Source organism: Chamaea fasciata, unplaced genomic scaffold (genome assembly GCF_029207755.1).
Source record: "Chamaea fasciata isolate MVZ Bird 193981 ecotype frontalis unplaced genomic scaffold, bChaFas1.0.hap1 SCAF_9, whole genome shotgun sequence".
NCBI lineage: Eukaryota > Metazoa > Chordata > Aves > Passeriformes > Sylviidae > Chamaea > Chamaea fasciata.
In genome coordinates this window covers 30,232,126-30,249,025 of record NW_027094094.1, presented here as the reverse complement: position 1 = coordinate 30,249,025, position 16,900 = coordinate 30,232,126, and the positions used below count along the sequence as shown (strand labels likewise).

Genomic DNA, 16,900 nt, shown 5'->3' with positions numbered 1-16,900 from the left:
AAACTCACAGAAGTTCTGTCCTGTTTTGTTCTTAAGTGAAGGAAAATCTAAACTTACCCTTATCTGCTGCAACTGTAAAGTTTGGGGCTGCTGTTCTGCTTTGTTTCCCAGCTATGGCCTTGTCACCTAGGCATCATGTCCCACAATGATTAGTATTTCACCTGGCAAATGGATGCAAACTCTTTGACACTACTCTGCTCCCTGGCAACGAGTCCATTTGGGTTTTCTAGAATGAAAACAAAGGCATGCTGTCAAAAGCCAACCTACACTCTCTGTGATAATGTGGTACATGTAAAAAATTACTGTAAGGTTAACTCATGGCAGTTGTGTATCTTCAGGATCACCTTTTCTACAATCAGAACTGCAGCTGTAAATTTGAGGAGGTCTGTTCTGTAGTAGAAAGATAAAAGGATTATAAAAGTGAGAAGCTCGTTTCAACAGTTCTTCAGAATCCTTGGATTTTATTTTCTTCTTAGTGATCAAGTATTTGAAGGAAAAGTAAATTTTTGAACTGAGAGTAGGTTAAGGGCTGGGAGGCAAATGAAAGGGCTTTGATGGTGGAGAGGAGGCAGCAGTGGATGTTTGCTGAGACTGGTTTTATTCAACATCTTCATTCACAACCTGCAGGAGGGAGAGGGCACAAAATCTCCAGGTCTATGGATATTCCTGACCTCCTTCGGGCAGTCAAATGCCATGCCAATGACAACATCCTGCAGGATCTCACAAAATTGAACAAAAGGCACACTGTTGGCATAGGAGTTTCAGTAAGATTATGGTAGGGTAATGCACGTAGAGGAAAATAATCCAAACCAAAGTTCTTTGGTGCTGATGATGGATCTGGCTGTCATGGCCCATGAGAGAAGCCTGAAGTCGCTGTTAACAGTTGCCTGAGATCATCAGCCCAGTGTGCATCTGCAGCCAAAAAAAGCCAACAAAACTTTCAGGAAGCAGCAGGAAGAGTGTTAAGAGAAAGACAAAAGGTGTCATTTTGTTGCTCTGTGTACCATCAGCATAATATATAGGGAGTCCAACTTCATGCCTGGTCTCTCACAGAGAATAGGAACATACCATTAACTATCAGTATGAAAGATTAAACCATGATTTGTGGAGAGCCTAAATAGCTGAAACAAGCTTTTCAGCTGCCTCCAGTCCTAGGAAACAATGACAGACGTGTGTGCTTTGACATCCTTGAGAAAGGAGCTGAGCTTCTATCTGAAACAGAAACTTTAGATAAAAGTCTTTGGTACCATCTCCTGATCTCACGGCCTACATGCAGATACAGATCCTCCCTTTGTACTTCTAAACAGGGATTTTTTTTTTTTCCAAGTACAGTGTTATATCACTATCAGGGGCTGCTCAGGGTTTATAAATGCACGGTGGCATTTGGATTTTACCAGTTACATCGTAATGCTTTAGGATAAACCCAGAAGTTGACTTAAGGTGATTAGCATGCCAAGAGGTTTATTGGCATGCTTGCCTGTTTGTCTTTCCCTAGAGGTGACTTAGATTGCCTCCACCTGCAGTAAAATGCAACATTTATTTATTAATTAAACCAACCAGCATTAAAAAAAGTCTGTTCTATTAAATGGTATTCTACCGCAAAAATTAGTTTGCAAAACAGTCACAACCCTTCAAACAATAATTTAACCTGCACAGCTGTTAAGTGCCAAGAATGAGATTGAAAGAACACACAGTTTGAAAAGAGCATCAAATTTAATAATTACTGCAGTGGAGGACTGTGCTGGCCGTTGTTTTGGTACCCAAATCTTGAGCAAGAGCCCTGGCAGTGAACAGACAGTGCATCTTGAACATGTCTTACCCATGTATGGTGATATTTTCCAGCTGTAAAAAAGGATCTGAGAAAAGTTATGCAGTGTGACCTTATCATTCATTTTGCTGTCTGTTGCCAGCTAACTTGACTGAACAGAACAAACATTGCAGTTACTAAACAGACCCTTGGAGTACACTGATTTCTGAATGCTTTATACATTAAAGATGTAGTTTCTGGGATGCTCAGGAAGCTTTTTTGCATAGGCTGCTCCTGGAAAGGAGAAGGCACTTTTTTTTTTTGGTGTAAGTCTGCCACACATACACAAACGGCAAAAGAAAACTGCAGTCTGCATGACAAAACAGGATGCAGAGTAGAGTGGATTATGGGCAGCGCAATGTCAAAGAGCAAAGAGGGACAGCTGAGTCTTCAGCTGGGAAAAAAATGACAAGAGGCACGATCTGTCTGTGCTTACGTGAGACCTTTGCAACTTCTATATACTGAAGGAAACAGAAGTTGCTTGAAAAGCCAGGCAAATCCCTTCTTACCACTCCAAACTGCATGTGGGAAAGGTGGACTGCATCCTGCTTTGCTGGTCCTGTAAACCTGTTGTGTATTTTACTGACCTCTGGGGGCATACCAGTAAATAATCCTTCTATTGATTACAACTGCACATCTAATTAAACAGCTTACAAAGTGGGGTGTGGAGGAACAGGAGGCTGCTAACGAGACCCACCACACCGATGTGTGTTCCTTTCTGCGTCCAGAAATGCTTTCAGTGTCCAGCATTGCAGGTTTCACCAACAGCTGAGGGAAAAAAAAACAGTAAGAGATGTCTGCTCAAACATATACCTGAGAAGCACAGGTTTGGCTAACAGAACTGCCACTTGATACTTCTTATGCTTGGCTCTATTAGGATATATAATGAAATGCAACATACATACCATTGTGTAATTTGATTTACTCCTTTTTGCTATCATGTAGTACTGTTACATGATGGTAAATCTTCCCTGGCTTATGCTGTCCTCCCATCCACCACATTTTTTTTTCTCCCTTTTCCTCCTCTTCTTTCTCTTCACAAATTTGTTTTGTGAAGAGAGAGCATTTTTATGTTATTTAGTTTTTACTCAGCTGCTCTCTGCATTAGCCTCAGCATTAGGCAGCTTGGAAATCACCCTGCCAAGAAATGCACTACACACTCCATCAGCTATAGAAAACACACATCAGAGAGCTTCAAGCAGCAGCCCCAGATACCCATTCTAAATTAATCATGGCTCTAGGAAAATAATTATGACAGTGCAAAGCAATTAAGGCACTCATCAGTGCAGGAAAACCACGGCAGAACAAGCCTGGATACAGAGAGCAATTGGGGGAACAGGTATCCAGCACTGCTGGAGTCAACATGTGTCGGAGCAGATCTGAGTGAAATGTTCTGCCTGGGCTGAAATAGTGATGGTGACCACCAATGAACTCAGCTTCCTGAGTTGTTGGGCATCCTCTCTCTGCCCACAGGCAAGGGGGAGACTGTGCTTGTCCACCTAATCCAGTCAAGGCTCAAGCATGGTTTTTTTCAGCCTTGAAGCTTCAGGAGTTGAAACAAAAGCCAAATTTAGCATGAGACTTCCAAGTCCAGGGTGGCTAAGGAGAAGCCAGCTGACAATGTTCCTTTGCAAAACCAATGTTTAGTTTCATGCTTACATTCTTATCCTTCCTGCTATTGTAAAATGTTCTTCCGTTTCTTGGGAGTGAGCAACTGTGATATAAGAGTGACTCATGTTTCCATGTCTTTAGTTGCATTACAGAGAGGAAAATCCAAGTCTAACTGCTGCACAGTTGCACAAGGTCAGTTTTACAGACCTCAACAGCACCAGAACAAGGCCCAAACAGCAATATGGCAGTTTCTGCAGGCTGGCTGTCAGAATTGGCAATACAACTTCTGGACTCAAAGTGCCTGAAGCTCTGGGCATGAACATCTGCCACTAACATAGTTATGCAGCACTTCCAGCTGCCTGGAATAGCCAGCACTGCTGCTGAAACCCCTATTAAATACCTGACAGTCACACTATTTTGATGAGTCACTCAATTACTCAAGAATCAGTACTTTAATTTCTTGACCTTCCCAACAAACACTTCCATGCTGAAAATAACAATGAGGAGCAGAAATGGTTTTACTCTCCAGCAGGGATTGTTCTCTGCTTTAATTTTTGAAGGACTTCTATTAGGAGTTTCAATCTGAGGTCAAAATTGCACATTTGCATCATTTCTTTGTGGTTAAAAGTGGCAGAAATGTAACCAATGCACTTCATAATCCAGAGATTATTTGAGGAAACAACTAAAGAAAGAGACTTGGGAAAACACTGGAACAGTCAAGCACTCTGCCCATTAGAACATGGTGGCCTATTATGGTACTAAGAGAAAAAATGAAGTGTTCTCTGTGATGCTCATTGAGACTATTTGATTAAGTTTGTTTCCTCAAATCCAAAACTCTCTTCTCATCATCACATCTGAACAGCTTGCATAAATAAGGTACAGTACAGGAATTGTATGTGCCTCTGATGAAGATCTGAACACTCAAATCAACATTCAGAAATACAACAATTCTCCAAAACAAAAGTCACCAGGATGTAAATCAACACAGACTCTAAAAAGAATAAAAAACTTCCCATGGGGCCCACTTCCTTGATGCCCAAACTCCCAAAAATATTTTATTGGCAAACTTCACGAAATAGTTTTATGACTCAGGAGACTCATCTGAAACCTCAGGACTTCATTTCTCAGACCATTAACATTGAATTTCTATTCCTTCAGGAGCTGCCAGGCTTTGATGTTGACAGGAAAAGGAGTCTCAGAAGGAAAATCCACTCCAGACACAGGTTCATGACTGCAGCAGCACTGCTGTACAGCACTACTGAATGAAAGAAAGAGCATACCCATGAGAACACACACTTTACAGCCTTGAGATTAAGATGAGATCAAATGTGTATTTGACAAAAATACAGAAATATCCAGTGTCATATTCTAATAATACAGAAGTTACTTTGCTTTGGATAAAATGTATTTGATAATTTAAGGTTAAAACAACTTTCCATATGCATTAATACTCAGCAAAGTAAAAAATATCAAGTGACTTTACACTCAAGACAGACCGAACAGACAAACTAACATACTTGACTCCAACTCCTTTCAAGTAGAGGTCTCTTGGACAGTAGTGCCCCTGCTTGGACAGTCCACCTTTCTCTACCCATGCCTCCTTCTTACATTTTGTGCCTTCTGCCCAAATCCAGACCAGTTGGCCAAGACCTCAGCCTCTGAAAGCCTCACACAGAGACTATGCTAAACATTTTCAGTTTTAACCGATTGTACCAACCACCCTTAAAAAAATAGAATAAATAGAACCTCTCCTGCCCTGATCATCTGAAGAATCCTTAAGGGTCCAGGCGGAAATGTCAGCTTCTTAACAAGGCCTTTCATCTAGCCCTGAGGTAGTTTCTGTCCCAGGATATTCAGAGCTCAATCTTATGCAGGCTGCAGTTACACTAATGGACTGGGTTTAGTACAAAATCGCCCCCTGCTGCCCCACTCTTTGGGTTTTGCTTTGTCCTTACATGCGTGTTAATAAATCAAAGCTATTTAAGGAAACCAACATGACAGCCGGTAATGCAACCATGCCAAACAAGAAGACAAGGGCCATGGGTAAGGAGGGTAAGAGCTCTCTCTGTCCCATCCTTCCCTCCCTTCTTGTTTCTATCTGTTTTTAAAGCCTTTCTTCATCCATGCCAGGGTTTTTTGGTAGAAGCAGCAGAACCACATTAGCGGCCCAGGGAGGCAGGAGTTAAGACACATAGAGCCTAAGGCCACATAGTAAGAAAGGTATGCCTCCTCCCTTCTCATGGGGAAAAGCTTTCCAGAACCAGCCAGTGCAGGGGTGAAGCAGATGGTGATGATGGGTGGGGTTTTAGTTTTTATTTTAGTTTCTGCAATTAATCAGCATAGCCACTCCACAGAAGCATCCTGTGGTCTGGGGAAGTTGGCTTCACTGAAAGACTGCAAGTGAAACTAAGGCTTTCTTCAACAGCAAGAACAACTCTGCCACCCCTGCCCATCGCTCTTGGACTTTGTGTCATTCCACTCATCTAGTGAGGAATCTCTCAGAGACCATTTCCCTAATCCTACTCTAAATACAGGTCTGCAGTTTGGATAGTATTTCTTGATACCAAATGGGAGTAAGGTCAAGTTTCAATGCTGCTGTAAAATCAAAGGTTAAGTTGCCCTCTAGCCCCATCTTTCTTTCAGCCTTTTCTGTTGTCTGTTCATAGCTAGCAATTTTGAATTTGTTCTTTTACAGAAGCCATACAGCACAGTAGTGTAACAGGACAAACATGACACCTGCAGAAAATGCAGCATAATCAGAGATTAAGATGGCACTGTGACTTCTTCCCTGCCACTGCCTTTTACATGGGTATCTATTCAGCTCTGTGACTTTAGAATCTCTCCAGGATTTTCATATCTACCTTTTGATACACATGTATTTGAAAATAATTTAATATCTACTTCCTGATGAAGTACATTCTGTGCCTCATTTTAGTTTCACACTCAGTGAGAGGGTACACACACTTTACAGGACAAAAAATTTAAATCATGACTACTTAGTAAATTATGCATTGTAGTGATTGAAAGACAACAAGTACCAGAGAAAATATACATGCTGAAGCCTGATGTATCTACTACATTGGGAAGTCTTCAGTGATATGACAAAGAATTTGTGGGATTTTTTTCCCCCAATTACAAGAGAACAGAGGATTTGTCAGATACTGATTCTGTAGCTTCTACTGTCCACTCTACGCCTCCTTCCTCTTGATGATCAGAGGCCCAACGTTGTCACCGGTTTCCTCGTTGTGCTTTGTGTGAGAGCCATCACACAGTGGGAACTGAAAAAAGAAAGAATAAACACATCTGAAGTACATCCAGAGTCAGAACTAAGAACCTAGGCTGAAAGTTTATTAGGCATCTTCTCATTAAATCCACTGAAACCACAGACCACAACTTCTATGCCAGCATCTCAGGTCTCTCTGAGTTTTGGCTAAACACCAGCTTTATCCTTATGAGCAGGCAAGAGGCTTGTTCTAAAAAAAGCAGCCACCAAACTCCACTCCCCTTGGTGTTCCTGCCTCAGGTGAACAGGAGAAAACTACAGCCTGAGCAGACCTTCAGCTGTAACCTACCTGGAGTATCTTACTCTCACCCTTGCCCCACACGTCCTCAGTGCTGCCCTTAAGAGCCACATCAGCTGGAAGTAATTTGAAGAAATATTTGTTCCATTAAAAAACCCCAAACAAACCCCACCCTAGGCCAGGCTGGTCAGAGCAAGAAATACAAGGACTCCTTTAGCCAGCTCAAACTGCACAGGTCACAGAGAAGTGATAACTGCTGTTCCTGGGAAGCTCTTATCACAAGGAAGAGCTGAAAGACAATTCTGTGAGGCAGCAAGGATGCGTTTTCAGGGCTATGCCACCTCTGCAGAGGAAACTCTGGAGATGATCACAGAAATCACACACCAGTATTTTGCATTCAGTTATAATTTTGTTTGCTTAGAAGTGATGGGACTCAAAGTTGGGCGTGACTCAGCTTTTGCCTCGGCAACAGTACTATCCTCTTGCAGTACTGTCAGTCAGTATTCAACACTCTACTGATCTCAATGTTCCTGCTTCAGTCACAGCCTTTGAAAAACATTAATACCTTACCACCCATGCTTAGTTAGAATAAAAGATTTCAAACTGCTGCACAGAATCAATACAATGAAACAATATACAGAGCTTTAAAAATAATGCCACCTTGTCTGTAGAGTAGTACTGGGAGGGAAGGAGAGAGGTGAGGTGAGGGTTTCTTCTGGCTTTTCACAGTAATGAAATGTCAAAACCTAAGCTAAAAAAGGCATGTGATATTTCTCAATAAAGAAACCTTGAATTCAGAGAATTCTCACATAACCTGATTCATGGAGAAACTTTCTCATCCCATCAGTCACTTGTGACTCAAGGAATAAGTAGCGACAGATACTTGGACAAAATCTGAGCCAACAGGAGTGTACGTTTCTGGGACACCGACCACTTTTCAACAGCAGATGTTGCCGGGCCAGTTGTTTTTCCATGCAGCACCACAGTCCACTGGTCTTCGCAGATCCAATGACAGCTTCCCTCAAACATTAACATCTCACAAGCTCCAAGGAGGCAACTGAGAGTTCAGCTACAGCAACATCATCACTTCAAGTTTCCAAGCAACAAAACTGATGGGATTGCTAGGTTCATCCTACTGGTCAGCTGGTCTCAGAACACTGGCTCCCAGGGGAGGTACGCTGGACTGGAGCTGCTCAGGCAAAAAGCCCAAACCAAACACCACTCCTCCCCAGAGCACCCGCTGGGTCACCTTGAAGACCAGGTATGGCAGAGAAGGGTACTGGGCCTGACACAGTGTGTTCATCCCTGATTGAAAATAAGGCAGGCCAAAGCTCAAACCCCAGGGGAATTGTACAGTCATCTGGACAGCTCAGCTGATTTCCCTTGACACTGAACATGTTTGGATTCTCTATCACTGTTTCTGCTGAGAGTCTGCAGTAGTATCCCTCACCCCACAACCTGGGGACTAATACTTCTCTGGAAGACACACAGGCTGCAGGTCATTGTAAAAAGACAGCAAATTAATTTCCCCTTCCCCAACTCACATCTGAAAATGAAGACAAGTCATGAAAAAAGTGTTCTAACTTTAATTACAGTTTAAAGACAAAACTCTTTACATTATTAAGTCTGAGCACTGGCTTTTTCACTGAACTGGACAACTATGAAGTGCCAGCAGAGCACAACACTGAGTAGAAAAAGGTCATTCAAAGAACCACCCATTTATTATTAACAGATAATTACATGCCGAGACAAACTTATTTCAAGATACCACATGTGGTTTTTGAAAACACATACCTTCCACAAAGACTTTGGCCAGCACAAAAGCCTTTCAAGTACACTATTTCAGAAAAAAAGAAAAAACCAAACCAAAACCCAACTGCTCTTTTTCAAGAGTTACTCTGAAACACTCAGGTAGAGTCCAAGTGTTTTGTTATTCCGTGGAGAGGAGGAACACCTTGTGGGGTCAGCTGTAAGTGCATGCACACCATGAGTGCAACAGAAACATCTCCTGGTTCCTAATGCTACTGGTTCTCCCAACAGCTTCATGCCTCAGGTGAGCCTGAATGCCACGAGAAGTGCACAGAGTGACACAAAAGGACATTTTTTCTAGCATTTATATGCACCTATTTAACAAAAACACGACACGTACTTAATGAATTTGAAGTAACTAACTTCCTGCATTAAAGCACACATATTCCACATTCCAACACCACAGATTTACAAATTTAAACAGTTTGAGAACTGTAAGAGCCAGATAATGCTAGCTGACAACTTCCAAAGATGACAGCCATGTAAGAATGATGTCTTTTATTACTGTTGGGGAATAACAAATATAAGAAGCACACAAGCCCTATTAAAGGTTATGCTACCCATGCTGCTAAGTCAGCCCATCAAGGCAAGAGGAAAGCATCAAAACTGGGAACATGTTCACTAAAATACTTACTAACAGCAGTAAAAGGAAACAAATACCTTCCAAAATTTTCACTAACCTAAATGCCTTTACAAGACCTTTCAAATCAGAATTCTAAGAATGCACTCATTACAGCCTCATCTACTTTCTTTCTAACTCAGTAGGGTAGTATGTTCCTAAACTGACAATATCCCTTAAACATATGCCAAAATGTACTTCTTAAGGATTTTATTTCACACTAAAAAGAGGGAAATATCAAACAACAGCAAACAATTGGTAGGAGCTGCAATGCAACCAGTAGAATCAGACACTATCTATCTTCCATTTCTGTCTAGAAGACTGAATAGGAAGCAGAAAGCACAAACACCAGTGTTCAAGTAGGGTTTTTCCAGTTCAGACTCCTGACAGAATAAAGAAGACAAGGCCACTTCCACAAGACTATTTCAGCATCAGATCATAATGCTGTTTAATCCTTAGCAGTGTTACACTGTAAAACTGAATTCAGGTAGAAATGTGTAAGCTCCTGAGTTATCTGCAAGGTAATGAAGTCAGATCTGACAACAGCAAGAACCCAAAGTTACAGCATCTGGCAATTGCTGAGTTTGGTCTAATGAGACCAATGTCTAAGACTTGAGAAGTTGAGTATTCACCTCCCTGGAGGAGAGAGAGCTAAATTTCAAGGCAGTTATCTGGCTCTGAAGGTCTCTGTTATTTCAGTCTCCACACACTGGCACCTTCGAAAAAAGCTTTCAAGTGTTCACCATTGGTAAATGGATAGGATTAATCATGCAATCTGCCTTCTCTCATTACAGATCCCAGAACTACCATTATAGATAATGTATATACATCTCAGCTACATCAGGTGTCACACATCTCTAAGATCAGATTTAAATCTGTAGTACTGTTATTGAGAGGCTAGGTTATCACTAATTTAAGGCAACTGAAGCAACCCAACTTCAAATGCAAGCAAGCTGGACCAATATTTAGGCCAGACTTTTAATTGCTCAAAAACAGGAGCTTAGAGTGTGCGACTGTGATTGCACTGGCATACGCCATGTACTACCAGCAAGGTACTTTCTGACTAAGCTTCCAACTTTCTCCAAAAAGAGATGTTTAAGGTCCTCACAGACTGTTTCCTGAGCTCCTGCTGCCAGCAGGCCAATAGTTTTGGATAAGCCTCAGTATCAGCACAGGTAGCACCTAAAATGGTATCTGTCATTCATGATCATGCTCCAGACAGTCACTCTCTTTTTGACAGATCATCTTCAGAGCTACACAAACATTTTGCCCACCATTAGCACTGATCTGCAGGCTCTACTCTGAGCAACAGCACCAATCTGCATAGTTCTACACATCAGAATATTGCCACATCTCAGTGCAGAACACTTGAGGTGAAAAGAGGTCAGTTTTCTCTAAATAAAACAGTTTAAAAATAGTTTTGCTGAAAGGTACATGCGCATGAACAACACTGGACCCATTCATTCTTCTCTTACCTTCTTAGACCTCCAGCAACGACAGTAGACAGCCTTGTCTCCCAGATCTTCCACATCAAAGGCATGGACCACCTTGGGGTTATCCTTCTGGATATGGGGATTCACCATTGCTTTGCAGCATTTGTCTTTAGAGAGAAGTTTTTTGTAAGCTAGATATCCAACAGCAGCTGCTGCAGCAGCTAAGGAGACTGCACCAATCCATTCAACTAGAATAGAAGAAAAAAAACCAAGAGATTGTCAGGTTTTGACCGCAACATTCTATTAAAACCACTGAGCAGTAAATGTTTTCATGCTTACAGCAACACCCTTTTATTTTCCAACAGATCTTTGTAGTAGCAACTCTCTACTTTAGAGGAGTATTTTCCTTTGACAGTCCCCTAGTTAATATGCTCTTTCCTATTGATCAGAGTTCTACTTCACCCAAGTCCTTTCTGCACAAGAGTGAGAATTAACCTGGCAGGGGTTTCATGGTTTTGTTTTCACTCTTTTATTTAGCAAACTCTGATAGTAACATCAGTAACATCAGTAGTACACTGTTTCAAGGTTCAGCATATTAAACCAGGTCTAAGTACATCCTGTAGCAGCAAAATCCTGTGGTGTTTGTTTCAGTTGCAATAAAGTCACTAAGGAAGAACAGTCAGCACCAACAACCCAAAACCAGGTTTCTCCCCCCAAAGGCAAGGGCACCAAGCAGCTTTTAATCAAATGCACCTTGTAACTAAAAAAACTAAAAACAGTTGTTTGGCAATGGGGAAATTATTAAATATACTACCACCACAAGCCATCTTAGATTAAACCCCTATTGTGGTATAGAAGAAAGAACAAGGATCCAAAAAGATTACATTTAAGAATCATAGCACATGTTTACTTTAACTTGATTAAGTCCTGAATCTCTGCAAGACAACTTTAATTAAAAAATTCTCTTGCCACCACTCCTCATCCTCACTTTTCCTGCCTTTATTTACCAATAAATTTTTTGCAGTTTCTTAGTACAACGTCCATTCCTACAAGAAGTTTTCCTACTTTTTTGTGGCTCTGTTTTCTCTCTGCTTCATGAAAATATGCTGGTCTTTGGCTCAAAGGTTCAGGTTGCAGCACCAGGTCTGGTTTTTTCCTCTCAGAGTAACAAGTGGCCGCTCTTTCTTTGCTTTTTATCCACTATTTCTACATATACTGCAAGTTCTGTTTACAGAAAAATAAACACGAATTTAAGTTTTAGCACATTTACAGAACTTAATACAGAACAGCCTCCAGTTAGGAATTTCTATATTTTGATTGGATTTGTAAGATGCCAAGCCAGATGGCATCTGTGGAGCAAGAGACATTGCTATGTCCAAGTCCAGGAATAAACAAAAACCTTTGTTAGTTCTTGCTACTTTCCATGACCAACTGACTCGCTGTATTTCCACTGTGAGCTTGGACTGCAAGTCCCACAGAGTCTCCTAAGATCTGTATCAAGCCCTTTCCTCAGTTAAAGCACTGTGTTAGCTCACAGGCACCACACTGATGCACAGGTGTCTCCTGCAGCAATATGTGGAATTAGACAGCTGTCTGTACAGTGTCTGCAGCCCTGTAACATCAAGGGAGGCAGGCACTCCTTCAGAGTCTCACTAAAGGAGTAAAAGATGCAGAAATCCTTCAGAGTTCATTTTCTTAGTAAATGACACAGAAGAGACCAACATACACTGAGACCTCCCCTGCTAACGAGTGACAAACCCTTCCTGTAACAGTAAACTGACATTAAGTTATAGAAAATCATCTTTAACATGGAAGAATTTAGGGCAGGCATGTTTCCCTGCTCCCCAAAACAATAAAAGCCCCAGAGACCATGTTGTGAATGCTGTGTTTTATATCCATCCAGTGAGTTCTCACCCTTTATTCCCAGAGTAATGCATTAATTTTGGTAAAGAAGTGAGGAAATGAAATTTTAAAAAGGATTCTATGAAAATCTGCTTTAATTTAGCACGACAGACCAAACTAATCAAAAGAACAGCTACAGTTTAAACCCGAGACAGCAGCTCCCCTAAGAAAAGCCCCTGCAGCAGCCCTGCCCTGTCTCCCTGGAGCAGGGAGGAGGTGCTCAGCAAGCTCAGGGACCTGCTGGGTCTGACAAATCCCAAGTGACCCCTGAGGAAATGTCAAGTGCAGCTACAGCAGCAGAAGCAAAACTGAGGGACTGCTCATTGCCTGGCTTTTGGGGAAGCAGCAACTGCAAGGACTGCCCAAGCTGCTACCAATGCACTGCCCAATCTTCACCTACATTTTAAATAGGTGAGAAGGGGACAGGGGGACCACAGCCATCTCTTACGGAATCTAAGGGAAACAAGTGATTTTAATGAAGACCACAGGTGGCTCCTGTAACTGAAGCACCCTTTAAGGTCAGTACCTTAGGGAAGCTGATCTTTACCTGTACTCACCCAAAAGTCCAAGACAACTGAGCAAACAAGAAGAGGAAAAACAATTGGTAATATTTCTGGGACTCACTACAAGCAAGAGAAGTCTGTACTAGAATTCAGCAGCACATTCAGAAGAGCTGTTCTGCACCTCTGCAGCCAACCCAGATCCCTCTGACATCCCTTGGGCCACCCCCCAGAACTGTGCCTATCAGATCCAGCTCAGCAGGCAGAGATCATGAATTAAATCATCGTCTCGTCCTGCAGTGATCCTCCACCTCTTCTCCCAAGGGCCAGAGTCATCCTTTACACACAAAGGCCCGTTGGTTACAGGTTATTAACAGCTTCAGGTATCTTTTCTTGTAATAGAGGAATGTCTTTTCTACTGTATTACCTTTTCTCACCATTTCCCTGGAGCCACTTCACTTTTTCCCTTTCAGGATGGAAAATTGTATCAACCAATAATGTATTAAATCCAAATATTTAAAGCAGTCTTATTATTTAAATTCCAGAATTGCCTTAATATAATGAAAATTTAGAAGAAATATTTGAACTTATTCAATAGACTCTGTTAAATCATGCTACAAGGTTTCAGAGGCAGTGAGTTTTGTCTGGTTTCAGACACAGATTTGGAAAAGCTGGAATACCTATTTAATCTTTCTAACTAAGTTAACCATAAAATGCACCTGGAAAAAGAACACTTTTATTTTTAAATACTCTGAACTGTTTCAAAAGACCTCTGGTACCAATTCAACAGTTTGCTGCCAAACTCTTAAGGTCATGCAGCAGGCACCTGTTAAAGAGTGACTCTGATGTGGAGTGTCAAGGGGTTTTTATTTCCTCTTAAAATAAAAAGCACTAGAAAGAACTTTTGAGTTGTTATTATTAAAGAACTCCCAATTCTGGTATAATACCAACCCATAGTGTTAGAAGACAAGACAGAACAGGCCTGTGTAACATGGCAGAAAAAAATAGTTTTGTGTTGTAAGTACCAAACAATGGAAAAAAAGTTCGGCTAAAACTGCAGAAAAATCAACACACAAAGGAGAGAAGAGGCAGCAAGAGAGATGGAAAGAAGGAAACAAGTTCAAAGAATGCTCTCTTCCAGGAGAGCAGGCAGTGCACAGAAGTAAACAAAAAAATCAGAGACAAGAATAGCAATAAGACACTGATAGGGAATTATTCTCTTCTGTATTCTTTGGACATAACCTAATGAAAGAGATTGAGATCAAAGTTTCTCTTCTTTCTCTAAACATCTAGAACATTGCTCAGGATGTTTCCAGATCTATGCTACAGAGGGAGCTTTTAGATCTGCTAGAGAGCTCTGAGAGGCTTTATCCACAGGAAAGCACACATTTACCATCTGCACTGAGAAGTGCACTAAAACTGAAGTGGTCTTGCCTTCACCAAGATCCTTGTTGAGAATCCAGATCAATTCACATTCTAGCAACTATCAACAACATGGGGGAGAGCTACACCTGACAAAGTTAGTCCAAGGCCATCCTAAGAAGCAATATTCAAGTTACCTCTGCTGCTTAGAAAATACTTCTGCTATTCAAATCACAGAGTAATAACTTCAGACACGAAAAACTGAGTGTCTCCAGAAGCGCATGTAACTTTCAAGCATTTTTCTCCCCGTTTTGTTGCCAATGAAGAGACTACTATTGTGCAAAAGTTGTTCATGACAGTCCAGCAGTATCACTGCCCACAACAAAAGGCAATGCTGGAGAAACACACGACACTCACTTACTGAAGAATCATCCAGGGTAACTGGATGCACAAAAAGCCTAAGCACAAAAAGACAAGCAGTCAAGCTGACAAAATCACTTCTACCACTCCACAGCATCCACAAAAAATGAGATTATGACTGGCACGTTTAGTTTAACTGAAGCTGTATGGTAAAGAGGTCACCTGAGGGAAAAAGATGGTTGGATTTCACCAATAAGCAGTGAGAGACAAGTCACCGTGATCAGATCTGTGGTTGGTGTGGGGTCACACCCGCAAACAACCACACCTCTCAGACAAAAAGCATTCGCTGTGCTGCTCACTGCCTTGCGAAGGGCACGCATGCAAGAAGCAATTCACTCCCCCACTGCTACCATGAATTAAATCTCACAAAAATATGGTAAGTTTCTCTAGTCTTCAGTAGAGAATAATTGATTTTCAAAATTCATCAGCCTGAGATTCATGCCAGTTGGGGGAAGAACTGTAACCTACCAGTCACAAAGCACCGATCAAGTTTCATCTCTTCAGAAATCACAAAAATGTAATGCTGTCTACTCCTAAACAGAGCACCCTCCAGACTGGTCTCATCAGCTGCTCCCATGCTTTTCTGAGACAATGAGGATATTTTCAGGGCGTTTTAGGGTTATGTTCTTCTCCCATCTCCACATGGTTTTTTCTGCTTAATTTCTAGAGTCTGGGAACTGCTCTAACTCTTGCAAGATTATAAACGACAGCAAGCTGCAGTCAGGAGCACAACCTGGATGGAAGCTCTTACCAAGCCATCCTCAGGGCTTTGATTATTTGAAAAAGCACAGCTTTCCATCACTATAGCCCATTTTAGACTAATGTCTTTGCCACCATCTTCTGCACCAGCAGCCTCCACTCTCCTCCACCCCTCCAAAAAACCCAAACCATCTGCCCGCTGAATTAAGGACATAAATCATGTGCAGCTTTGCAGGTGGAAATCAGTCATGCACGCGAAGCGCATATTTTTAGAGAAAATCAGGTAATTCGGCTCTCTATTCTATCCTCCACCCGGCCCAACTCTCCCATCCTGCCGGTTGTGCAACAGCATTGAAAGCACACAAGGTTATCTCAGGCATGGCTCAATGATTACACAGCGCGAATGTCACCGTTACCTCTACGGTACAGCATCGGGCACCGAGAGCCAGGCAAACCCTCTGAAACGTACAGCTTTGTCACTGATTTTTCACTCAAACAGGTGGAAAGACATAAACGAAAGAGCGGTGTCTGAGGCGGGCTACAGATCAGAGGCGGCGGGACGCCAGCCCGCGGCGAGGGCCCGCACCCGCCAGGGCCCGGCGCGGAGCCCGGCGGCTGCCGGCCCTCCCACGGCAGCGGGGTGAGCGGCGGGCGCGGGGACCCCTGAGGCCGAGCCGCCACGCCGCGCTCCCCGCCCGCTGAGGGCTTTTATCGGTGCGCGGCTCCCCCGGGCCGCCGCCAGACCCGCCGCCAGACCCGCCGCATCCCGCGGGGACCGGGGGGGGGGGGGGGCAGCCCGCCATCTTGTCCCGGGGATCCGGCGGGGCAGGAGGCGCTCGGCGGAGCCGGCCCCGAGCGGCGCCCCCCGCGCTGGCCCCGAGCCCCGAGCCCGCCCCGCCGCCCGGCCCGGCCCGGCCCGGCCCGCCATACCCCGCACGGCGCTGCCCTGTCCCGGCCCCATGGCTCCCGCTCCGCGCCGCGCACGCGCCGCCGCCCGAGATGGCCGCGGGACCGCCCCCACAGGCCGCCGGCAGGGCGGGCGGAGAGGGAAAGGCTGCGGCATGTGCCAGATGGCGCTGTGGAGACACCGGGGACGAGCGGAGCGGAGCGGAGCGGCGCTGGCCTCGGCCCGACGCCCGGCACAGGGCCCTCGGGGAGGCTCCGCAGCTGTAACATGGGTGTTGAGCACCGCTGCGCGTCCTGTGCGGACACCTGGC

At 43.3% G+C, this 16,900-nt stretch overlaps 1 protein-coding gene across 1 annotated transcript; it reads right to left on the bottom strand.

The window, feature by feature from the left end:
- Positions 1 to 3,931: 3,931 nt before the first annotated feature.
- Positions 3,932 to 16,707, bottom strand: CISD1 (CDGSH iron sulfur domain 1). Its single transcript, XM_066191699.1, has 3 exons — positions 16,614 to 16,707; positions 10,843 to 11,048; positions 3,932 to 6,696 (listed from the first exon to the last, which is right to left on the bottom strand). Exons 1-3 carry the CDS (start codon positions 16,642 to 16,644, stop codon positions 6,607 to 6,609), a joined length of 327 nt encoding a protein of 108 aa, XP_066047796.1. The 5' UTR covers positions 16,645 to 16,707; the 3' UTR covers positions 3,932 to 6,606.
- Positions 16,708 to 16,900: the final 193 nt, after the last annotated feature.